This window comes from Homalodisca vitripennis, chromosome 2 (assembly GCF_021130785.1).
Source record: "Homalodisca vitripennis isolate AUS2020 chromosome 2, UT_GWSS_2.1, whole genome shotgun sequence".
Classification (NCBI taxonomy): Eukaryota; Metazoa; Arthropoda; class Insecta; order Hemiptera; family Cicadellidae; genus Homalodisca; species Homalodisca vitripennis.
The window spans coordinates 71,621,726-71,648,195 of record NC_060208.1 but is presented as its reverse complement, the minus strand read 5'-3'; the positions used below and the strand labels follow the sequence as shown (position 1 = coordinate 71,648,195).

At 31.7% G+C, this 26,470-nt stretch overlaps 3 protein-coding genes across 6 annotated transcripts in view; 2 read left to right on the top strand and 1 right to left on the bottom strand.

The window, feature by feature from the left end:
- The window catches only part of LOC124354141 (probable helicase with zinc finger domain), a 57,188-nt gene extending 50,796 nt beyond the window's left edge, over window positions 1-6,392 (top strand). For both annotated transcript variants that reach the window (XM_046804388.1, XM_046804387.1), the window contains exons 20-22: window positions 1,506-1,656; window positions 2,686-2,972; window positions 5,597-6,392. In XM_046804388.1, the coding sequence (XP_046660344.1) occupies window positions 1,506-1,656; window positions 2,686-2,972; window positions 5,597-5,978 (820 nt within the window). In that variant the 3' untranslated portion in view covers window positions 5,979-6,392. The remainder of the gene's footprint in view (window positions 1-1,505; window positions 1,657-2,685; window positions 2,973-5,596) is intronic.
- A 3,590-nt stretch (window positions 6,393-9,982) lies between these two features.
- The window catches only part of LOC124354142 (sodium/calcium exchanger 3-like), a 57,598-nt gene continuing 41,110 nt past the window's right edge, over window positions 9,983-26,470 (bottom strand). Inside the window, exons 14-16 of one of the 3 annotated variants that reach the window (XM_046804389.1) lie at window positions 26,240-26,390; window positions 20,041-20,219; window positions 9,983-11,899 (exon numbers count right to left, since the gene is read on the bottom strand). In XM_046804389.1, the coding sequence (XP_046660345.1) occupies window positions 11,657-11,899; window positions 20,041-20,219; window positions 26,240-26,390 (573 nt within the window). In that variant the 3' untranslated portion in view covers window positions 9,983-11,656. Of the gene's footprint in view, window positions 11,900-19,825; window positions 20,005-20,040; window positions 20,220-26,239; window positions 26,391-26,470 lie in introns of all 3 variants that reach the window. The other 2 variants (XM_046804390.1, XM_046804391.1) reach the window with 2 other exon arrangements.
- LOC124354144 (facilitated trehalose transporter Tret1-like) lies at window positions 16,661-19,747 on the top strand. The gene is made up of 2 exons (XM_046804392.1): window positions 16,661-16,868; window positions 18,315-19,747. Exons 1-2 carry the CDS (start codon window positions 16,811-16,813, stop codon window positions 19,646-19,648), a joined length of 1,392 nt encoding a protein of 463 aa, XP_046660348.1. The 5' UTR covers window positions 16,661-16,810; the 3' UTR covers window positions 19,649-19,747.

Below are 26,470 nucleotides of genomic sequence, written 5' to 3'. Positions count from 1 at the left end.
AGCTCAATTCGACAATATTTTATCCTTGGTCTGTGGTTAGTCTCACACCAATTATTCTCGGTCTGTGTAGAACAACCACATTTTGTAACGTTGGTCTGTTACGGTGACCCGGGCGGCGCAAATATGCGCCGCCTGGTAGCGAACGTGTTAATAGATAAATCACACAAGATAGCCTAGTTGATATTTGTTCAATGTGTTTTAGCCATGACAGCTTACAATCAATGTACACACCTAAAAACTTAACACAATTATCAAACTCAATATCATCTGTGACAGGCCTAAGACTAAACAGAACTGATTTAGTTTTGTCATTATTTAATAGTAAGTTATTAGCTAAAAACCAATTTGAAGCTAGTTCTAAAGTATTATTGACTTGTAATTGTAAATCAATGAAGTTTTTATCAATAGAAAGAAAATTGGTGTCATCAGCATACATACAAGTTTTAGACTGTTGAATATTAATAGTATATAAGACTTTTAATATTATAATCATGAGTTACGGGATTGTCATTTGTATCATATTGTGTACATTTCTATTTCAAATATATACTGATTTTAAACTGTTAATATTTTTAGCTCAATAAATAGGTGTTTTGCTGTTATGGATTATGTTAAGAGTTTGTTTTTTTTAAGTTGCATCATAGTCACTAATTCAATAACTAATTTGAGAATATAAAGTAAATTAGTATGAGAGTATAAGTAAATTTGTTTCGTAGTGTCTTGGTTGCTTATTTTTGATAGTTGTTTGAGGGCATATAGTCCAGATGATATTTTGTTCATGACAGATTGCAAAGTTTGGTTATCAGTTAACAAGGCCAAACATTTTGATTCTTCATCTTCTGTTATATTTTGATTGCCAATCTTAATGTCAAATTTAAAATTGCATTTAGATTGATATGTTTTAAATTGTATGAGTTTACTTTTACTGGGATTGAGTAAAAAATTCTTTTCACTTAAAAATTATTTATTAATCAGTATAGAGAGTTAATAGCAGATTTTTCTACTGTTTTTTAATCTTTTTCCCTGAACAACAAGGTTTGTGTCATCAGCATACAAATAAAGGTTATTTTCTATAATTATGTATGAGAGTCCTGTTATATAGCAAATAAATAGCAAAGGTCCCAATATTAACATGGGGAACAGCATATTTGATAACTTTTTGTTTAGATAAATATTTATTTCTATTTTCATTGTTTATATATGTTATTTCTACATACTGTTTACAATTAGTCAAATAAGAACGAAACCAATTAAACTTTTAATTTTTAATTCCAATTCTGACAGAACTTTCTAGTTCATCATAGGCTACACTATCAAATGCTCAGGTTAAATCCATAAGTATTCCCAAAGTTTGATTCTTTTATCAATTTATAGGCATTTATAGTATGTTATGCATTTGATGTGTGAAAACAGTTAAAATATTGAAAGAGAGTAATGTTTGAAAGACAAATTTTTTAAATTATTGTTTATGAAATTATGTACATAAAATGGAATTGTGGCTTTAGGTTCATGGAGATAATGTCCCTGGTCCCTCGCAAGCCAGCACCGCCGCCTGCCCCTGCCCCCTTGATTTCTGAGATCAGGGCTGTGGATGACATGTTCACGGATAAGTTCAACCCCCACCACCTGCAGAACGGTCACATTCCTGTCACACAGGTATGACTAGTTCTGAATTTCACCTTTTATACATGCAATATGTAATATTAGTCAAGTACATTGCACTAAAGATATGTAGTCTTTATTAAAAATAAAAGGTCAAAAGTATAGTTTATCTAACATGTTGATGATATGTACTCTTCAAGATAGCTAACTCAAATATTTAAAATTAAAATTATTATTTAAATGAAATTTTCATTGAATATTTAAAAAATATGTATAGATCAGACTTAGTCCTACGTTTAAAATTCAGTAACTATGAGAACAATATTCTTACTTCATATTAAAAAATGTGGCACATTATAAGTAAAAAGTTATAAGGTTTATTACTAGTTTGAAACAGAGTACTTAGTTTGAAATAAGATAATTGTTTCAAACTAGTAATAAACCTTTTTGTTGTATTTAGAGGTATGTTCTTTTGTTATATGATTTAAAATATAACTGATTTAGTAGTGTGTTATTTTTAGATCAAGAAAAATTCTTTGAATATAAATTTTTCAATTCAATATAAAAGTAAAAGTAAAGAATGTCTTATTTTACCAGGCGAAGTTAGGGCTAAGAAGCCCTCTCTAACACTTAACCTGGGGACCAACGGCTTAAAGGTGACTTCCGAACCACCACCAATGGCCGGGCAGGCGGGCCGCTTGCAAGGACAGGATCGCTCAGCGGTCACCTGTCCAAGCAGCAGCCACGCTCGGCGTTGCTTGATCTGGTTATCTTGCGATAACCGCCGTACCCAATATCAGACATATTTGAAAATAATTCTGCTTTTTCTTTATAAAAATATTGAAAATTTAATCCATCCAGTATATTTTTATTTTCAATTACTATAGTTTTTATAATAGTTATTATCATTGGCATATAAATAGAATTCAGAATATGCCCTGCAATTTTGTATTGATATTTTGCAATTTCATGTAAGACCATGTCTATAATATATATATTGAATAAATTACCAATTTCTCTAGAACTAAGGTTGTTGCTGTTGTTATGTTCTCTAAACCGTGGTGTGATGGTGTCCTTGCACAGATGATGGAGGGAGTAAGACCTGGTATCTCACACACCTGGTATCTGAGTGAGACGGTGGCCAAGGAACATCAGACACAGCAACAGCAGCCATTGACGCTGCTCGACTGTAGTCAGGCAGCACTGCAGCATCAGCAGCAGCAACAACAGCAACAACAACAGCAGCAGCAACAACAACAACAACAACAGCAGCAGCAACAACAGCAAAAATTGGCTGCCCTGCAGCTGAAGCAACATCAACAGCAACAACAACAACTGGTCACCCAACGTATATTGGCTGCTGATCCAAGGTAAGGCTGAGTTTAGTGGGAGATAAAAACCCAACAGGAGAGGGTGTAAAAAAAAATTTCTTATGGCTTACTTGGGAACCTTCATATCCGACAGGAGCCATTTGTGATGAACTCATGAATAAACATGAGGGAAGGATGCCTTTTTACCTCTAATATGCTCTTGGGAAGTTTTACATTGCTTGTTAACCTTGTATTCACATGATTAAAATAAAATCTGTAGCAATGATGTTCTTCCACATACTAATCATAAAAAAATTTACACCTTGAAATCTGCTTCTTCTGCTGGAGTAGATGAAATTTCCGCTATTCTTGTAAAATTTTGTGAGCTCGATCTATACCACCCAATTGCTAATATTGCTAACAAACCAATGGCCCAAAGTGATTTTCCTTTAAAGTTAAAGACTTCCAAGATTTGCCCTCAGCTCAAGCAAGGAAGTAAACATGAACTCAAGAATTTCTGGCCAATTCCCTTAGTATCAACTGTCTCCAAAATAATATAAAAAATGTTTTTATTCAGACTTCTCAATCATCTTAGCACCAACAACCTTCTTTCTGAAAGACAACATAGTTTCTTTGCTTCGAAATCAACTATTACTGCTGTAATTGATTTGGCACTTGACTCAGAAAATACAATCACCAGTATTAATTTAGTACTTTAGTAACTGTGTCTGAAAATAAAACTTCATATATGGGGGCAAAGCTCTTCAATTAGTTCTTACAAAGCTGAAGACACATAATATTAAGGTTCTGAAGGTAATGGTGTGAAAATGGGTTGTTGAGAGATCAATGTACATGATCAACAAGTTCCTGGCTCTCTGCTTAGCTTAAATGACTATCAAACTTTGTATGCACTCAGTTATATGTTATATGTTTCTTGTACATTAATTATTGTAATGTTTATTGACACCAATTTTGTACTCTATGTTCAAGAATAAAACACTTCTGATTCTGATAATACTTGGTCCCTACATCTGGCTGGATTAGCTTTTTTTGCTTTATTACACAGTTGTAAATAGTCTTTTTATAACTTCATTACCTTACACAACTTAGACACTCAATACTAAGAATTTACATTATTAGATGCTTTAAAAATTGTTTATTATAATATGTTAATTGCTGATAATTTGTTTAAACGAATAAAACCTGAATTTTTATTGGTGTGTGTCAGCTCTATATTAAGTTAATTTGTAATTTTCCCTTAATTTGATAAATTTAATAAGGTGTACATCAAAAACTAATCTTTAGTCATAAACATCAAGTTTAGAGTTTCCATTATTGCAATTAGTTAATATACATGGTACTAAGTTTCTTATCAATCTATGGTGTGTGAGTTTGTACAAGTTTAAACTTCTTGAATAGTATACTATGATTCTTTTATATACAATCAATAATGCAGTGTGCTATTGTCACATGGGGAGGTGCTTTAGGCTGGAAAAAATATTTAAATAAACACTTGTGATATAAAAATAGATAAAAAAAATCTTCTTTTCGGATATCTTACAGAACTCTTTATTAAAATTTAAATGTTATACCCTGAAATCTTGATGTTTCAAGTCACAATACATAATAATTTTTCATTCTTACACTCATAATTGTAATACAAGAAAGAATGGGACTTTTTCATTACCTTTGCTTTAGACTGTCTTTCTTAGAAAATATTTCAATTTATTTAGGTAATAGATTTTTCGGGTAAATTTATAAAGAAGCATGCATTTTGAAAAAATATTAAAAATTATTACAGCATTATTACTACAATGTTGATGAATTTTGGCCTCACACTGTTTGAAATCTTAAATTGGTGCAGTTTTTATAACTTAATTTTATATGTCTTAACCTTTTTTGTGTACTTATTGTCAGTTTTGAGAATAAACTTGTATTGTTGATTTGAATTTAAGTTTATACACTAACTTTTACTTTGCAGGATTCATGTAATGTTTTATCAACACACTTTTATGTATTTTTGAGCTGTGGAGAAGCAAATTGGTTTTTTCTGCAGAAAGTCTGTAACAACATGTGGTTTCTTCTTGTTGTTTTGCTATAAAGAGGTTGAAAAACAGTAAAAAGAAAATAATAATTCCTATTGCATGGTCAGCATGAGGAAACTTTAACATAGTGATTTTAATTTGCATTTATGGTGGGATTTATGGTAAGATTGTAAGATATGTTAACATTAAACTAGGAAAAATTGTTTTGCTGTTTTATTTGTTGGATTCCAGAAATTGTACGTTTAAAAATAATCAAGTTCAAACTATTTCAATCACCTCTATAGTCTAGGGCTAAGTGTGTCTATTGTACAAAATAATTAAATTCATTTTATATATCACAGTACCGGTACTAACATTTTATTCAGTTGAATTTGGTGTTGGTCCAAAAAGAATGAAAAATAGAAAGATTTTGTCACTTTCTTTTTCACACAACATATAATTATACAATAGAGTAGTAGTACTTGTTTGGGCAGATATTGGTCTGCTTGAGCAAACTGAATTGACAATACCACATACAGCAAGGCCTATTGGCTAAGCTGCCAATTGAATCAATCTCTCGTCAGATGTTGTGAGAATACAGTAGAAGGTTACATTTTTATAGGGGTTAAAATTTAGACTTGACATGAGTGTTGTTGGCAGGTTTGACCTGAGTGGCAACTGGGATGGCGGAGTGTCTGTACCACTATACAGACGACAGCCGCAGAATGCAGTCCCAGAGTCCAATGTCCACAGTATGAGTGAAGAAAAGCCACCAGTCAATGGGACGTCAGGTGCGTTTGCCGGCTATGCGAGAGCAGCCATCAGCCTGCAGTCACGTGATGGTTACTGGGAGACCGGTTCCCACGATTCAGGAGACGAGTTGCTGGCCAACATCCAACGGACCACAACGTACGCAAGTGTCGTGCGCACACAGGGCAAGCCTGACTCTTCACCAGTTGAGGAGAAGGGGGATCCTTTTGCGGTTCTGCGAGATCTCGGCAGCAAGGGCACACAGTCCGGGCTGTACCATTACTTCTCCTGAACCGCCGGGTTCGGTGTTTTCACTTTGTATTTATGTATGTGGTGTATTGTATCTACGTGAATAACCGCAGTATTGTACACTTTTTCTCGTCGTATGATTTATTGTAACCCGAGTGAAACTAGTATTCCAATCAGACAACTGTGTGTAGAAAGATTATAGAGTAGATGGAAAAAATAAAACTAAATAAAAATTTGAAAAGAGAAAAAAATAAAAATATGCTCCTTAGTACATTTATGTGGTAATATATAGTTTATTTTATACTTATGTATAACTATCATGTATTCATTGTATGTAACAAAGATTAAAAGTTATATAAGAGTATTGTTTTGATTTATTATAGTGAGATTTTACTTTATGAAATTATATGTTGTCTAGAGGAACGAGATTAAATATAACTAAAGTCATATTATAGTATATTTTTGAATTTTATTTCAATGCCTTTTATCAGAAATTAACCATAAAACCGTACTGTAGATTAGTAAGTTAATTACTTATTATTCATGTTATTTATCAGTAATTACGATATTATGTTGCACATTTGATATTGTTTTGAACTATGGAACACTAATATTGTCATTTAACATTGTTTAAACTATTAGATAGTTCTGTTTTATATATATAAAATAATTCTCAAACATATTCCGTTTTCATAAATGGATATTCAATATTAATAATAGTAACAATAATTACTACAGTATAGAAAGCTCTACATTTTTTTTTATATTTTTGAAACTGTAACAATGAAAACTACTGAGATCAAGCACAGTATGAACTTATTATATATCATAAACTCTCACTTAACTTGTGGGTTCATACTGTCTAATTTAGGTACATTTTGTTGATTCATAGTCCTTGGAAATTCTTCCTTATAAGGTGTAAGAAATAGTAAAAAAACTTCTGATTATTGCACAAGAAAGTTATAGGCATTTAAAATAGCAGTAGGGCTTTATTGAAATAAGCTCCATGGATAACAGTTAATAGCGTATAGGGATAGTAATTATTTATAATATGATTAAATAGAATAACATTTTATTACAAAAAAATATAATTAAAGGTCAATTTAACTATTACCTTAGGTAATGTTTTACTAACAAACATGTAATTTTACTAAATATTATTTCATTATCCTTTTTGATCACAGCCTACTTTTTTCTTAATATCTATGAGAAATTTGCTCCAATATATAAGGAATCTGTAAAGGACCTCACAGCACTAGTTTGCTCATTTTGGAGGACCTTTAAAACAGTTAGTTATTTTCCATTCAATTTTAAAGATGTAAACAATCATCTTCTTTTAATTCATCACCTGTGTCTGTTGGAAAACATGTTTTTGAAAATGAGTAATAAACATAAATATACAATAGTGATAATGCAGGATAGACTTATATTATTTTATAGCACCTAGATAAAGGTGAGGAGTCAGTGTACAACATTTGTAAGGAGTACAATGTGGGTAAAAGTACTGTTAATGACTGGTGTCATAACAGACTATACATTAAGGCTTTTTGTTTGCAAATTGAAACAGAAACAGTCCTGACTACTACGTCTACCTTAAAAACCAAATTATGTATTGTGGCTGTGGTTTATGCAGGAGTGTAGAAGAGGCATACCAATAAATGAACCCGTTTGAAAAGAAAAGGCAATTATTCTTCACATAAAACTCTGTGTAAAAGGAACATTTTCGGCTAGTGATGATTGGCTGACACAATGGAAAAAATGCTATGGAGTAAATTCCTAGGAGTGTGTGGGGAGAATCTCTCAGCAGATCAACAGTCTACTAGTGAATTTTCAGAAAAACTTAATATAATTTCTTGTCAAAAACCGAGCCCTGAACAGCTTACAATATTGACGATACGGGTTTAAAATGTAAACTTTTGCCTAAGGAAACATTTACTGTAACTCAAGAAACTGTGATGGATTTAAGGTCATTAAAGAGAGAATCACTGTCATGTTATGCTCGAACAAAACCGGTTTACAAAAGTTGACTTGATTTGTCATAAGGAAGGTGGCCAAACCCAGAGCATTTAAGAACTTAAATATGTCTTCTCTAACAGTGTACTACAGAGCTCAAAAGTTTGCCTGGATAGACATATTTGTTCAAAAAGTGGTTCGTGACCTGATTTATTCCAAGAGTCAAAGAACACTTGACATCCTTGAAGTTGCTGATTAAAGCACTTCTTGTGCTTGATAATACGCCTACACATCCCAAGGAGCACCTTAAATGTGATGGTACAGAGATGTCAAACTATTTTTATGCCACCTAATATCACGAGTATTACTCAACCAATGGACCAAGGTGTCATTGAATGTTTTAAGAGAAAGCACTGCAGGAAGCTTCTGTCTGAAACCCTGGGTAAAATGGACGATGACAGCAGCACATGTATTATTCAGACCCTTTAGACAATTAACATTAAGGACATTATTTATATGATGATATATCATCGTCTACATTCACCAAGTCCTGGAGAAAGGTCTGGACAGAAGTAGAAGATATCGTAGAGATGAGCAAAGGAGGAAACCAGAGAGGAAGAACCAATTCTCTATCTCTGAATCGGATGATAACTAGTACATGTTGAATGATTTAATACTCCCAATTCTACAGATCTAGTTGAGAATGGTGTTGTGGAATGGGTTTCACACAATAATGATAAACTTGGGAATGAGATAATCAATATCGATGACATAGTCGAAGCAGTCACGATTCAAGAAAAAGAATCGGAAGATGAAGACAAAGTTAGTGAAGAGGGAAAAGGTGAGTGAATTTTGAGTCATGAAGAGGAAAGGGAATAGGAAAGCTGGAGTGTGCAACAACCTATATCAAGCAACAGACCATTGCATCAGCTGTCGACTTAATGTTTATGAAAAAGTGGCTTGATTATGGCTTTAAAAAAGCGGACAAGAAGAAAATAACAGATTTATATCAGTATTATTTGACTGACTTACCCTGTTAAGTTCACTGGCCTTGTTAATTATTCATTTATACCAATCTTAAGAGCCAACCATGTGTTGGTAAATTTCAAAAATGAATTTCTTAAGTTCAGGATTCATGATGAGTTTTATTTATTCCTGTTGTCTGATATATCAATATTTTATGTGACTGAAACGCTATGACAGTACAACACCACTAATGTTTGGATATGTATGTTGTACTTGATTATTAAAACCATCTTAGAGTTCTTATTTGTATTTGTGTGTCTTATTTGTGTATTGTTCTATAGGTTAATAAAAAAAAATACCAAACGTTAGTTCGGCCATTTTTTAATCTGGTCGAGGGTCCTTTCCCGTGGTGGCCGAACTAGAGGAAGTCTACTGCACTTAGATAGTTCTCTCTAGAGATGGTAGATGTTGAGTATCGAACTCCAGCTTTCTGTTTGTGTTAGAACACAAGCAGTTTCGTTGGTTTGATGTCATGTTTAATACACTAGAAGACAGTTGTTTAATATTATTATAACATAACTTTGTGGATGTTTTAACAAAAAGTTTAAATTTCTAGACACGAAACTTTAGTAATAAAAATTCAATTACATAAATTCTATACATTTTCTCAATTTTTCTCCGTGTACCCCAAGGGTTACCTAAAAATTAAGCAATCGTGCGCCTGACTGGGTACACAATTGTCTAAGGTATTTATTTAATGCGGTATCACATTTAACAAAGCAAACAATAAAAACACAATAAGGAAATGCATAGCAACATGTATCCTATTAGGCCCACAATGCGCTTTACGAAAAGCCGGTGTGAACCTGATAGGGTACACCACGGCAGTTATGAAAAATTGCAATGGGGTAGACATCATCGTGAATGTGTTAATAAGAATAACAATTATTCATATTAATTACAGTTTTCATTACCAAACTTTAATATTTTTAACTTGACTTAATAAAATTGCCATAATAACTGACATTATAAATCACCCCACCTTCTAACACTATTATATTGTATGACAATTAATGAAGTGTAATCAATCAAACACAGTAAGGTTTTGTAGAACAATAATATAATATTGATGAATTTGATATTGGCACCGTGTGATACATGACGGAAACAAGCACAGACTGAAGATATTACTATTTACAGAGACTGTTACTGGTGAGCTAGGGAGGCCACACAATGTGAGAGCATTTAGTAATCAAATTTTGGCATCACTTTTAACATACACTTTTCTCTCTGTTTTTTATTATTTACTCTGAGCATGATATGTTATTTTGAAAGATAAGTAGATTAAATTATTAAGTTGTCAACATGAGAATGTTGTTAAGTCTGTGAATAAAAGCAAACCCATCTCAATTAGTGTTTGAGCTGATTCTTTAAATTTTGTACAATTTTTTCGGTGATTATGTATTATTCTACGTAATAGTGGCTTAGCTAACTTTGCTGCTTCTAAGCTCTGAAGCATAATTTAAACACTTTTGGGGTTGATAGGAACTGGATTTATTATGAACTTGGGAATCTCACAATACTGTTTAATTTTCAAAACGTAGTTCAATTTTATTAGAAAAATTACTTTATTAATAAATTGTAACAATACACTATGAAAAATATGAACAAGAAATAGTTTTATTTATATAAAATAACTTAATATAGAAAATATATCATCTTGGCCTTAAATCTAAAATGTAATAATGTCAGTTCTAGATATTAAACATATCTTAATCTTATATGTAAAAATGTTTATAATAAAAAGTGTAAAACATTTATTTAGCATTTTGTTTCTCAAAACTTAGATAAATTGATTCATTTATTATTTAATAAAAATATAAAAGTAATTATTTGTGCAACACACATAAAATAGCCATATATAGGTTGAATATTCACTAAATAACTATGATAAATCAGGATAAAAATGTTTTCACTCTTTTAGGCACATGGTGGATAGGCACTGATACTTATTTTCAATGCGAGATACACAGGTTCACATTAAAGGAGGTTCTCTTTTCCTGCCATCACACCTCACTAGAAGGACTTGTTCTATTTAAAAATGTTAAAGGTTTTGACATAATTGCATTTTTATTCAATACAGGAACATATGACTGAAATTTAATTAAAACTGAACACTTTTATATGCTCTGTTTTTGTACTCATGGACGGTTTGATAAAAGTCTTCATGTTAACTCTAATTTGGTAAACAAAATATATATAGTTAATTAAGATCAGTTTTTAAAAATAAATTAGATCTTCCAGTTTTGTACAGTACCCACTCAGCTTTAAAATAATGAAAATAAAAAAAAAAAAAACAGTTGCCTATAGGATCATTTTACAGAAAAGCATAAACATCTTTGAAATGAAATTAAACCTAAGGAAATAACTATAGCTTAAAATATAAATTAGTAAATCAAATTTATAATAATTGCAAATTTGGATATATATACATATACATATCGAACAACGAAACATGATTGAAAATGCTTCATGGAAGCATAAAAAAACAAAATAACTCACCGTGGACGAACTGAGAACAAATTAAGTATCAAGTCACTATAAGCTTATGAAATATAGCAAGAAGATAAGGTCCATTTCCTACTGTCACACTGTGACAGTACTTGCATTACAACTAGGTTTACAACTAGTTCTTCAAGAAGAGATAGTTACCAATCTAATGTTTTATATGGAATCACCACAGCAACGATGGATAGTACTGCAATAACAACATTCACCCTCTGAACGTAACTCACAGTGAATTTAGAAGTCAAAGGTGATGATGCCGTAAGTATGCAGGCAAGAAAGGGTGATGTACAGGACCCACAAGAGGACTAGTATGAAGACTGAGAGATAGCGGGTGGACGAGGGACCTCCGATCTCCGCCTTGCCAAAAACTGCCAGATTTCGTCTCAGCACCAGCAAGCAGACAGCAACAATAGCAGCGATAGAGTACATCAGCACGCTGAATCCCAGTGGACCAGCCTCCACACGGAAAACCGAGTCCTGTGAAGAGATACATATACAGAATCAGCAACACTGGCAAAAACAAACATCAGTTATATACTACACATTACGTAGGTATGGTGGAAGGGTTGATTCAATTCGAATGAAATGGAACCGAACTGAACATCCGCAGTTATGTACTGTTGGTTATTTGGGTACGGTCCAATAAGCGGACCCGGTTTTTTATATCGAAATTGGCAAACGATATTACTTAATCATAACCATCGATATAATTAATCGATACTGATGAATTATTTTTAACAACTTAAATAATCTATATGAACAGCTGTAAACACTTTCAAATAATACAAGGTAATATTTTAAATTTCACGTAACATTGTGTATTAAAATGGCCGTCAATCTTAGGAAGCTTCACGAAATTGCTTTAAAAGACGATAAAATATGTTTTTTTATGGCTTCAGGATGTTGGGTTAGTACCTAAGAATCCATTATGTGATATTTGTGGAAAGGTAACAAATGTAACTGTCAGAGGAGCTAACATGGTCGTCTTCAGATGCAAAAAAAGAAGGTAATGGTGGACACAACTTTAGTAAAAACGTTTTCGTTCTGTTTCATTTAGTTAAAGTTATGACTTTCCCTGATTTTGGTTATGTTCATTTATTATTTGTTATCATTAAATTCACATTTTAATTTAAACATATGATTGTTATTACTTTTATATCGATTGATAGTCTATGATTCGATATGCGAATATTAGGTATCGATGATTATATTCTTCGATATAAAAAACCGGGTCCGCTTATTGGACCGTACCCGGTTATTTCTTTTAATTTTCATTGAAGGTAGATTTTTTACCTTGCATGCTTTGCTATCTTAAAGTTGCCAATAAGTAAACATTTTAGTAGTAATCTGAGTGTTTTAACAAGGCCTATCTTTTAATTTGTTTCAATATTCAATAAAATGTAAATTTTGATGTTATGGAGCACTGTCTTTTACCATAAATAACTGCCCACATAAAGGTGCTTGTAGAATAAAATATATATGATCAATCTTAAATAGTAGCAAGAATCAATATAAAAGTCTTTCAGAAGGATACAACTTTAGAAAAAAAGGAGATTTTGTTCAGAATTTAGTTGGAGAATTTTGACCATTTTATGACAAAACAAAAATGCTACTTTTGCAGTGATTTAACCCTCAAAGTGCTATCATCACGCTAAGATGTCTCTTTGTTTCGTCACGTAACAACCAAATGGATTATTCATTGTTTGTGTACTTTATTAAGTAAAATGGAAGAATGATTCCTCTATGCAATGACGGAACTGAAAGTACTAATTTGGAAGATTATGACGATAGGAGAAATACAAGTAAGCTGAATCAGTCAGTGTAGCATGCGTCAGGTGACTCGTTTGTTTTTGTTAAAAAAATGTTGGTGCAAAATTAAATTTATCTTATTCAGAATAAAAACTATTTAAATTTATCATCTCATCATTAAAAAAAATCTTTTTACTTTGCAACTCAAAAAGACATGTTTCTAAACAAAAAATGGTAAGTATTTTATTTTCTTTACCTTATAAAGCACGTTTTTCTAAAAATAATTCTGTTTAAGGGGAGGCGGAACGAAAAAAATATTTTTTTTTCAAACTTTTATTATTGTATTTTATTAAAATATACATTTTTCCGAGTTCATTGATATATAATACACCTGGGTTATCTAAATATTTCATTACAAAATAAATCCTTGAACTTTTGTTGCAGGGTCAGTTTTTACTAGAATATTTTCGCTTGCATACATACGTATATCTACCCATCATTTCTGTTGCTATTTAATTTTGCTTCATTTGGCAACACTGAATATAGACAACTGCTTACTGTCTTCTGTTGCTAGGGAATAAATATTTTAAACATAACCTGTTTGTTTGTTATTGTTTATGGACGTTATTAGTTTCTGTGAAAGTTTTTACTAACGTTTGTGATTCTTACAGTTTCGTTTATTGGTTGTATTATTTATTCATAATGCCTAGACCTACTTATAAAACAACTAAAAGCAGGAAAGGAGTTGGTGGACGTGGAAAAAAGAAGGTAGTACAAGGTGTACCTGTACATTCATCTGCTAGTGTTCCTAGCTCTCCTAGGCCTAGGCCTACCAAAGCGTCGAGCTCATCAAAGAAAATTGACTTTTCGGAGTATAGCCAATATGCTACAGATCATAGCTATAAGAATGAAATTATAGATATCAGTATACTATCAGAGAAACTCCAAGAATGTTCTCTTTGCAAAAACTGTAAGAAAAATGGTTTACAGTTGCGTTCCATGAATTATGTTGGCTTAGTGTCGAAACTAGAACTCTTTTGCACACATTGTAACTTTTGTGAAGAATTTAACAACTCTAAAAAGGTTGAAATACCTAATGTAGCAATGATGGGCAGTTACAATGGCCAGTTACAATGATGGGCAGGTTACCAAATGCAGAGTTCTGCACTCAATGGGACTTGAACCTGGTGTCCGATTAATAAACGCGATGAAATCTCTAGACTCAGAACGCATCCGAAGAGCTGAAAAAGCCATTTCAGACTTCTTGAGGCTGGCAAGAAGAAAAGAGAGGATTCTGAAGAGAAGGCTTGAAGAGGTGGAAGATGAAAACCCTGCATATAAGAGTGGAATGTACTAATGTAAGTAAATAAATGCACAGTTTTAGTTTTTAGCCGTTTTCCGAAAATCGATATTTTTTTGACATAAGGTAGGCTACATTTTCTCTAGAAATACTGAAGATAGAGAGTTCAAATTTTTACACAATATGTATGCAATAGTTGTACACACCCTGAGTTTTTTTTGTGGCCTTAAGTTAACTAATTTGGTAAAAAAAAATTAAATCTTAAAAAAAAATCTGAATATTTTAGGTGTCATGGGAAAAAAATTATAACATACTTATTTTTTTATATAACTACTTAAAAAAAACTCAGGCTATGTATAAAAGGCATATGAATAACTGACAAAAATTTCAAAACAATAGGCTTAGTAGTTTTTGAGAAAATGTTCCTTATTTTAGCATTACAGAGATAGGGATTCCGCCTCTCCTTAATACATAATGTTTGAGTGCATATTTGTATTTAAAACATAATAAAAAATATGTTGTGCATTAGAAAGTGGGTCAGCACTTTAAAGTTATATAGCACTTAAAGGGTAAAATTTCCACAAAATAAAAAATTGGTATCTTACTGTATATTATAATTGTATTAATAATTTTTAATAAAATAAACTTTTTTAATAACTGTCTTTAGTTGTTATTTTTTATGAACTTTGAATTAGAATCTTTAAAAAATGTCAACAAAACCAAACAATTAGGCTATTAATAATTTTGTCATGCTAATTCAGCTTATATTGTTTATTTGAATATCGAAATATTGATAACATTAAATTAGAACACACAATTTCAAACATCCCTTGCTTTATTTTATTTCTTTTCAATTCTGTACATGATAAAATAAAGGAAATATTGCTGAACACCATAATTAATTCTATGTTATAAATTTATTTAAAAATATAAAATAGAAACATAATTGCCTACCAGCTAATTATTCTTTCTAATATGATAAGTCTACAAATGTAATTATAACACAAATTAGACAGGCACAATTACATTAAAAGTTTATGTTTCGTTGGCTAAAAAGTAACGATTGTTTTGCCAAGCATTTTATCAATATGTACATTATGAAAAACCAGCATAGTGAATGTAATTTAGAATATAAAAGACCCTTATATACTTTAGGTCATCACAAAAATATCCTATGTACTACTAAAATCAATGGTGCTGTAAATAAACTACAAAACAACGATACATTTTTGACTAATATTTGCTTAGTGATACATGATGTTTTTTACTAACACTTGCACAACAATATAGCGTAGTGGGATGGTCAAAGGGTTAATACTATAGGAATTTATAATACTCACTGCAAGAGTGGAGTTTTATTATCGTCTTTACGTTGACTATTTAGAATGTGAACTATTTTGAATGTTGAGTATCAGTAATTTCTTGGCCTAAATAAAGCAAATATTATAACCAACTGTAAATGCAGTCTATTTATTTGTTATACATTTTTTTACGGATTTAAATTTACCTTGCTAATGACTGACCAAACCTTTTAATTTGTAAGGAGGCAGTCAGGTGAAAAATTTCATGCAGGATCTGATACATGAAACACCTCACAAAAGTAATGTTGTGGAAATACAAAGGACTGGAAAGACTTTATTTTGTAGAGGGCCTATGAAATCTAAGCAGTATCAGCAAGTTTTTGGGAAAAAAACTCTTACCTTGATCTAATAATTGGTTTCTGGATGGAGGCTTAAATTGACCAATAGTGTGTCTAAAAGATTAAACATGTTAAACATGAATATGGGTAGACTACGCAAGTACTAAGAATACAATTTTAATATGATTAAAAATGTATTAACCTAACAATTTACAAAATAATTCATTATTTATGTGTTTCCCCTGTAAATCATGAAACAATAGACTTATTTCTTTGTAAACAAGGAGTTACTAGTAAAGTGCCCATACCATTTAATAAAATAAAAAAGTAATGGAAAAATACTACTGTATACAGATCTGCGTGTTCAATAAAGGCAGATAACAAATCTATATAGTGAGCTGATATAAATAAACTCAACTGTGATATAAGTAAAGCCATTTCAGGTGAAATCGACTCAGAATCAACATGTTATCAGGGTATTGACAAAGCAAAACTTAACAAGAAAAACTTGTTATCTTAGGTGTATAAAGCCTTCCATACACTTGAGATAGAAATTTTGCATGTGCTGTAAACATGGCTAGCTCTGAAGTGCCTTATCTTGAAATATGATAAGTCCTTCACAATTTGGATCTAATTCTCTGTCCACCATCAAGTAAACAGTCACTGACCAAATAGCTAGGGCAGGCAAGGACATTCCAGGATGATTTTGCACTGTGGAAATTCAGGCTTGTGGTTTCAAATATTTGCTGGAATCTCAGGTCAGTCTGAAAAAATTACTAAATAATTGTTTTGATTATAAAATCTAGATTGTACTTTGTTTATTTTTAACATTGGTAAAAGTTAAACTTTAGGTTTTAAAAATTATTTTAGGTTTACTATTTTGGACATTGCCAACTTACTACTTATACATTAATTACTTAGATGTAATTTACTATTTCATATTTTTAAATAAATGTCCTTTCAAGTCCTTTCCACGATCTTTTAACTGAAGTTTCTATAAGTCAACCGTTTATGATAAAATCTCACCAACTATATTTCCTCTAAATGATTTATTGTTGGATTAACTACATCATGATTCTGTTTATTTTGTATTTAGTGAAATTATTAAATCTATCTACCTAATCGGCATTGCTTGCCTTTAAACACTATCAACTAGCTCTACAGCATAGTTTAATTTACATGCACTTCATTTTTAATTTCAAATCATTATATTGAGTATTTAATAATCTTACAACGCACGTTTTTGGTATTTGAGCACATGTGGAGAGTATATTTTAATTGAGTCTAACTGTATTTTATCATACGATCTACACTCCAATGTAAAACTTAGGAAAATATTTCACAGTAACTTCTTATGTACAAAGAAATGTGCAGGAACTATGTAGGAAGATGCCAGTGATGTCATTATACCTATTTCAACTGTTAAACATACGCACACAAGTAATTTGTCCAAAATTAAAAAGTTAAAATCCAAAATGATACTTGCTGAGTAAATGAGATCAGGGGCTTGCTGCACCTATCAGAAAGAAGGGGAGCAACAGATGATCCATGTAAACTGTACATGCTGTATTGTCATGATTAAATATCAGATTAGCAAGTATAAAAACTTATAATCCTTTCAAACACAACAGATTAATTTGTCATTTTATGTTATTAGAATGCCCATTAAGACGTTATTAACATAAACTAATATACTACCTGATGGTATCAAATGGGTGACAATTTTTAACAGCCTCTTAATGTATAATGTGCTATACTCAGTTGAGGAGTTCATGGAAGGCTGTTGGACCCATGATTGAAAATTTAATCTGGATCATACATAGAGTGTGATTGATGGTATGAATGAATATTTAATGTTTGGTGACCATTAACCCATTGATTAACAAATTATACCCATTTATTTTTTTCAATGTTATATGTTACTTGTGGGTGTCCATAAGTTATAAAACACTTCGGTTTTATAAGTAAAAAGTGTTTTCAGCGTAATTTTACTACTGACTATTGCAATACAATAGTATATTGTTAGATGCAATAAAATATTATTATTATTATGAAATTAAAACATTTATTACATTTTTATATATTACAAAAATGTATGGTTCTAAAATTGCACTTTACATAACTCTAAATAGCTAAAACAATTTTATTTTATTTTATAAAATATTAATTGAACCTTATTTAGATTGTATAAACATCTGTTTCAGTAAGTATGGGAGCTTTCGCATCATCATCGTTGTTGGCCTGGGTGACACCAATTCTTCCTGAGCTTCTGAGTCCAAATAGTGAGATTCCAATGACTCCTGAAGAAGCATCCTGGATGATATCCATCCCTGAGTTGGCCGACTTGGTCACTCCAATCCCTGCTGGACTATTGGCAGACCGCTTAGGGAGAAAACCAATGATCCTTGCCTCAGCCCCTCTCTTTACTCTAGGTTGGTCGATCATCATCTACTACAAAACTTACAACTCTCTTCTAATTGCTCGTTGTATACAAGGTGCTGCCGTGGGAATTGTGTATACTGTGGTTCCTGTATACCTCGGGGAGATTGCTAGTACTGATTCCCGAGGAGCAATTACCAGTCTCTTCTTCATCTTCAGCTGGCTGGGTTATCTATTTGAGTACTGCACAGGACCTTTCTTCTCCTTCTCCAATTATACACTTTTGACTCTTGCTACTACAGTACTTTTCTTTGTGCTCGTCTGGATATTACCGGAAAGTCCGTATTACTGTCTAATGAAAGGTGACAGGAAAGAAGCCTACCGATCCTTGTTGTGGTTCCGACGTTCATCTGAAGAATTGCTCCGGAAAGAGTTTGACATGATGAAACTCACCATAGATGAGGATCAAGTACAAGAGACGTCCTGGATGGAAGTCATTTCAAATCCTGCTGACAGGAAAGCACTTTATCTCATGCTATTTGCAGGATCCCTTCGAATTTTGAGTGGAACAATGCCACTGCTATCCTATGCCACAGAGACATTCCAGAATTCTCCTGATCTTTTCATCGCTCCTAAATACATCACTATGGTTCTTGGTCTAGTTTTAGTTTCTGGAGCATTTGTAAGTTTCTTCACTTTAGACTTACTCGGTCGACGATCTCTTTTGATCATATCATCTCTCGGATCTTCCATTGCTTTATGTATTGCCGGAACTTACTATTTCTTAGAAACAAAAACAAGTGTAGACGTGTCTCAGTACAACTGGGTGGCTCCTGCTGCAGTCTTGGTATATGCAGTAGTCGACGTGGGTGGTCTGTACCCAGTTAACACTGCATATACTTCAGAATTATTCAAATCTAACACTCGTGCCATTGCAGCCAGTATTTCTACCCTGATAACAACATTCTTCACCTTTGTAACACTGAAATTCTACCAGACATTCATAGACCTCTTTGGGATATATTTCAATTTCTTCATGTTCAGTGGTCTTTGCTTTATCGGTACTATCATATCATATTTGATCATGCCAGAAACGAAGAACAAAACCTTCTCACAAATAAGAAAAGAACTAGTGTCATCGAGAAATAAAATTTGTTAAAAATAATTTTTTTTTTGTCAAGTGATACAAATACTCTAATGTTTGTTTACTCAAGTTGCTCTACGGTGGTAAATTAAACACTTATTTTTATACTGAAAATAGATCTATTATTTCTGTTACCCTTAAATAATAGAACTATAAATAAAGTTTCCTGTTAATATCTTGTTAACATCTTACCCTCAAGTGGTGGTAGATGGCAGCAACCAACCAAGGCATACCCACACCCATGAGAACATTGACTGCAATACTCCCTGTTATGTGGATCATGGCTCCGTCTGCAAACCTCTCCATTCTAGTGACTGTCCGAGAGGCTAGTGTGTCCGGCAGTGAGGTACCCAATGCCACCAATGTTATAGCTGTCAACACAGAGATCACATTCCAAAGACACTGACCTTAGAGAAGTGGTAGACCGCCGCCATGAACCAAGGCAGTCCCAGACCCAGAAACACGTTGACCGAGTTACTGCCGGTGATGTTGCCAACACAGCTGTCTGCATCCTTGCATCCACGCACGGCCGACCGTGACGCGAATGTGTCAGGCAAAGAGGTTCCCATAGCCACCAAGGTTATCGCTGCAAGAATGGGGCCTCATCATCGTTTTTGATTTTGACGCAAAAAAATCACTCAATGTTTTATGATATTTGGTGATAATCTGTTAACTACAAACAATTTTTAACTGTTGATTTTCCTACAATTAAAATTTGTCTACAGTTTCTTTTTGATTTAACAGATTGGAAAATACACAGAATTACTTTTAGGTAAACCTAAAACTTTGAGATTTAATTAAATTTAGTAATAAATTCCTGGTGGAAACCATTGCTGAATATAAAATTTATTCAACATCTCTCCAATCAATGTAAAAATTATTTATTTCAACCTATTTGGTAAAACTAAAAAAAAATATTGTATTAAGTAATTTTGTATGATATATGTTTCTACTAAAGTACTAATCCAAATTTGATTAAACTATTATGTCCTCCTGCATTTCTTGCAGTTAATTTAATTGAAATTTAATAAAATGGAATTTACAGAAAAAATGTATAAGAAAAACAAAGTTCAGCCGTAATATATTCCATTTAAACTTACCATTGAGATCTGCTTATTAAAGAATATGACTCTTATATCTACAAAATTTTTATGGTAATTTGATTGAAGTTGTGGAAGGCTTCTTTTCAAAAAATATAAAAAATTTGCCCTCTGTTGAATTATTGTTTCAAAATTTCTAAATATATAGTGTGTTCCAAATTTTATGCAGACTGAAGGGATCTTGGAAACTACAAGAGATACAGCACAGATTAAATTGACAAAGTTGTGCATAATAACAAGACCAACAAATCAATGTGGTTAATTATTGGTTGGCTCGTTCACTCACTGCGCTCAAAAACTGTTTTTGGTCAAAATGTTTAAACTGCCATAGCTATAATGTAGTACTATTAATAATTAGAAACTTTTTTACATGAATTATATATGAAAGTCTTTAAATTTTAATGTTATAGTGGAACATCTTTCAAGACCAGCTAGCAGGTGGTGTAAGGTTAAACAATTTCTGAAATACTATGTCCCATATTTTACTAAATCAAAATGAATTAGATATTTTACTGATTTAAAGAGTACTATATTTGTTAAACTTTCTTTGTGGGTTTTGTCAAATAATTCATAAAACCCCATTTTTGTCTGGTGTTTGTTTGAAAGGAATTTTTATTGTACTACTCAAATGGTTGGTAAACCTGACTGACATTTCACTGCACATACAGTCAGAATCAGCTGTTTAGTGAAAAGTAAAATGTGACAAGGTCAGTCTAAAAATAACTGAAATTTCTTGACTGATTAGTAAAATACCATGTTTATTTTTATGGTCATATAAAAATAATTAAACAACCTAATTTAGTGTTTATGCAACTTATTTTACCCTAACTCAAAATATTATAAAAGAATACCTATAATAAACTTTATTTTATTTTATGCAATACGAATGTAAACATAAAGATTGTAAGTAGCTTTTAATTTACAAAAGTTTGTCAATGTAGCTCCTTCTTTGTGTGTATAAACTTTGTTAGCGATTTATTTCCAATGGCATTAAATGTTGTGAATGGTGAGGCAGCGAACATATTTAGTTAGAGTAAAATAAGTTTTGAGTTATATATTTAATTACGTTGTTTAATTATTTTTATATGAAAATTTTTATTTATAATAGTATAATAAAAATTCCATTCAAATAACCACCATATAAAAACGGGGGTTTATGAATTATTTGATGAAACCCACAAGGAAAGTATAACATATATGTTACTTTTGAAATCAGTAAAAAATCTACTTTCTTTTGATTTAGTACAAATGGGACATTGTATTTAAAAAAATTACTTAAACTCTACACCACCTACCTGCTGTTCTTGAAAAACTGATCATTATAATATTTAAACTGATCACTGTATACATATAACTTCGTCCCTTAAATTTCAATGTATCTGTTATAGCTTCCAAGTTGCCTTCAGTATGTAAAAAATTTGGAACACACTGTATAATAAAATATTTGTTTGAATAAAACATTGAAACCAAGTGTTTTCAGTGGATATTTTATAATTTTTATGCATCCAGAACATTTTGTACAACCCATAACACAGAATAAGGAAAGTAAATATTAAATGTTTGATTGAAGATATTGTTAGTGAAATGATCATATGTAAAGTGTTACTATCTAACAATGAAACTACGTTCTTGGAATTAACAGCTATTGTCCCACTTAATTATGCCTGGAATTGCTGAACCGATTGACAGGATTCCACAAAGAAGTGACTAACATGGTTCTATACTGTTGGTGAGCTCAAGGATGACAGTTTAGATGACTCACATAATGACAATATTAGGAGTTTTAAATACCATTTGACACAAAAACTAGAATATTGCCAATTTCAGCTAATTTAATTGATCTAGAATAAATGCTGATGAAACTAATTTTAAAATTACTTCAGCATGAAGTTTTTAACTGTATGGGAAACAAGTGTCAATTCAACACACCCACTACACCTATTACACTTGGGTTCGGAAGAATAGTATTTCCTGCAGAGTACAGTTGTACCACTGGACCTGTGACATGAAACTGTGGTATCAAAGAGGGTGAAGAGTTAGGCAAATACTCTGCCAAACATCAGACACCAACACTAAAATGAGAAAGATCGGGAGTCTCGCCCCTCTAAAGAGTGTTAGAGTTGCCTGAAAGACTATTTGGAAGGAATATTGTAATGAAGGATATTCTCCATTCTCCAATCGAGCAACTGGAGAATTTTAATTTTCTAAATGTTCTAATTGTTCTAAACTCCAAGGCAACCGTTTTGTGGAAAAGATCGAACCTATCCTATTGTGATGAGTAAGGTGCCCATCAGAGAAACTTATTGAGACATAAGTTCATGATCTAAATAGTATTTTAAGAAGTTTAAACAATATTACTAGTGACTGAGGGAACCACACTAAACCATAGTTCAAAAATAGATACAGTATTAGTAGGAATAGCAGTAATAGGTACACAGAACAGATAAAAAAATAACAAGAAATAATTGCCATAGCCTCTACAGATTAAATGCCTTAAGTTTATATGTGTATAATAAAGATCTTTCTAACAACTAGAAAATTTAGTTGGGTCTACATAAGCTAAAGAATGTTTACTTTTACGTGTTGTTTGCTATACTACTAAATAAGGAGAATGATCTAATTTCAGAACAGGACTACATATAAAATGACACAGTTGATTATTTGATTCATATCTTTTCTTGGACATTGTACTTTTTCTCTCCATAACCATACAATCTATGTCTTTCAATCATGTATCTGCCAGTTCTCAGTCTATAAAAAATAACAATGATTTCGGTAAGGGGTCATTTTATATTTTACTAAAAAACATCCAAGTGTGATAAAAATTATGTTAATGAAATTTTACTTTGGAGTCCATATTATTTTATTACTTAAGGTTGGACTAAATCAAACATCACAAAGTTCAAAAGTATTTTCTTTTTAACTATCTACTATAAACATTTTTGCAAATCAGCTTTCTTACTGCCAATTTAATGGTATAGTCCAACAGTCATCACACAATAAGCACCAGATAGGAGCTGCATTAGCACAAAACAGCTAGACATCACATGCCAAAGCTCTGCAGCCATCCTATAAATGTATAGTGTATACATATATAAATGTATGTCTATTGTATCAACTCCTATTTTTAATTTTTTTTAAATTTTACCAGATTTATCACCAAATATACATATATAATCTCCGTAAATGCAGTTGTTATATTTTCAATTTCAAACAAGATTAATACCAACCCCATACCAACCAAAGCAAACATAGAGACCAATGAGACGCAAACAGCGCAAGATAAAGCTCAACGAAGGACTGCCTTGATTCAAAAATACAAGTCAACATGCAAACAAATATAATTTCACACATCTACTGAAAAATAAACTAAAAACGAATTAACATAAATAAATTAATAGAATGATTTTTATTGTAGGTATATGTTTATGGTATCACAAGGCCACCTATCAGATGATTGTTTAATTAAATAATTTATTTGCTGTACTTATTATAAAATTACATGGCAACAAATTGTTTAATCCTATGCAAATTATTTCTCACACATATCCCACTTAAAAGGACTAAAGATTCACAGTTGGCATTCATGTTGGCAAAACTGCCATCTGAGCTTTCCCTACAGCTTGATTGGTTCACATGCTAGGCCACAGTATAGCCACCACAACTCAAAAGGAGATGATTTTAAACCTATACAATGTAATGTTTCTGCCAAGTTACTTATTTCAATTGTAATTTGTAACAATTTTTTTCTGTTAATCAGCACTTCTCAATATACTCTAGAATCATTTCATAGTACAGTATATTATTAACAATATACATCAATTGAATTGCCAAGCTATGTAGTATAATGTTAGTTCAATAAAAAAATGTAAGTATATTAAAACGTGACCAGGAAAGTAAGCATCCTAAAATATTAAAGTAGACAGAAAAAACATCCTTTTTTGTAGCAAAACATAGGAGATTCAATATAGTAGCATACGTTTTAGATATTTAGTATATTATAAAACTTTGTATTTAAAGAGAAAATCAGGAAATAAATCTGAGTCTCAAGGTTAAGTGATTTAGAACAAAAAGATTTTCACAATATTCCAACAATTAATTATTAACTAAGCTTTGATTGATTGTAGTGTGTATCTTGCATATTAAAATCCATGCCTTTTTCTATTACGATGCCTACTTGAAGGTATTATGCAATAAACCTACCTACTTATAACTATACTGTATTCAACTGTCTAGAGTATTTGTAGTTATAATTTTCTCCTACAGTCCAAATTAACTCAAATTATCCTAATCTACGTTGTAGGAGTTCTATACACTCAAATGTCTCTTACACTTTATGCCTGTTTCAATTGCAGTGACAGAACGAACAGGTACTCCAAGATGAAGATGCAGCAGTCACATTTATATACAAGCTAGACAGGCAGATAACCAGGCAACACACACTTAGCCTCACAAGCTATTATAATATAAAAACTGCATGGAATTTTACTCCATGATTTGTGGTCACAGTGTTTTGAAAAGCGTCTCATTTTAAAGATGAAAGTTATATGCATCCAAAAAACGTTTTTAGTTTTTTTCATAATCAAGCATTTTACTTTAAAAAAGTGGAGTTTATTCTGTTGAAGAGAACAGGTAATAATTAAAAAAAAAAAAAAAAAAAAAAAAAAAAAAAAAAAAAAAAAAAAAAAAAAACAATATACAGTTGGATGCATACAAATTGTAGATTTCAAAGGGGGCATATTACAAATTTTTAGGCTAAATATAAAGTAGGAAGTATTTTATGGTTCAACACTGTTGGTTTGTGCTAGAACTGAAGATGACTGACAGTATAATTAAGCAATACTACACCAACAATTATTACCTAGGTGCAACATTTTCATTAATATAATACTTTAACTGCCAATTTTACTAGGAATTATATTTGTAAAATTTGGCTGCCAAACAGTTACTAATTTAGTCCATTCAATTATTTTATATTAGATTAACATCTCATCTCTTATGAGTAAATAATTTATAAGAGAATTCTAATATTTGGTAAATTAAGCTATAAACTATTCTTAGGAAGAATTTCAGGACCTAAAGCTTTAACAAATGTCTGTAAACTCATGCACATAACAAGAACAATTCCTATTTTTTTATTTTGATCCAAGTATACCATTCTGAGAGGTTTTATATGGGTATTCAGCATATATAAGTTTTAAAATAAAAAAATACATATACATGTCATATGCAGTAATTTATAAGATTGCATCTAAATATTTGTAAATAAACCCACTAAAATAACATTAAAAATGTCTTCAGACTTCTTTTAAATTTTTACCCATTAGTTTATAATTTTTTTTTCAGAATTTTTGGATGAAAATACGTTCCCAACTTCCATTTCCCACATATCTAATCTGATACTTGCAGGTTGCTTCGCTAACCAACTATAATAGCAAAATAATGACAAATTCTGCATGGCACACAATTCTAAGCACAATTCATACAATTAAACAATAATGCTTACCTGTGATGGTATCATTTAAGCCAACCAAGCAGCCAAAGATCGTTGCAATGTCACCGATAATTGCGGTCATGAAGCCAATGGCTGCCAGGGAAGTGAAGAAACACAGCCATCCCCTGAATATCTGAGGTGGAGGCAGGAGAGCAAATAACACCTAGGAAAATACATGTTTTGTTAATGTGGCAAAGCAAAAGGCATTATTTACATTATTGTAATTAAAAATTCGCCTAGAAT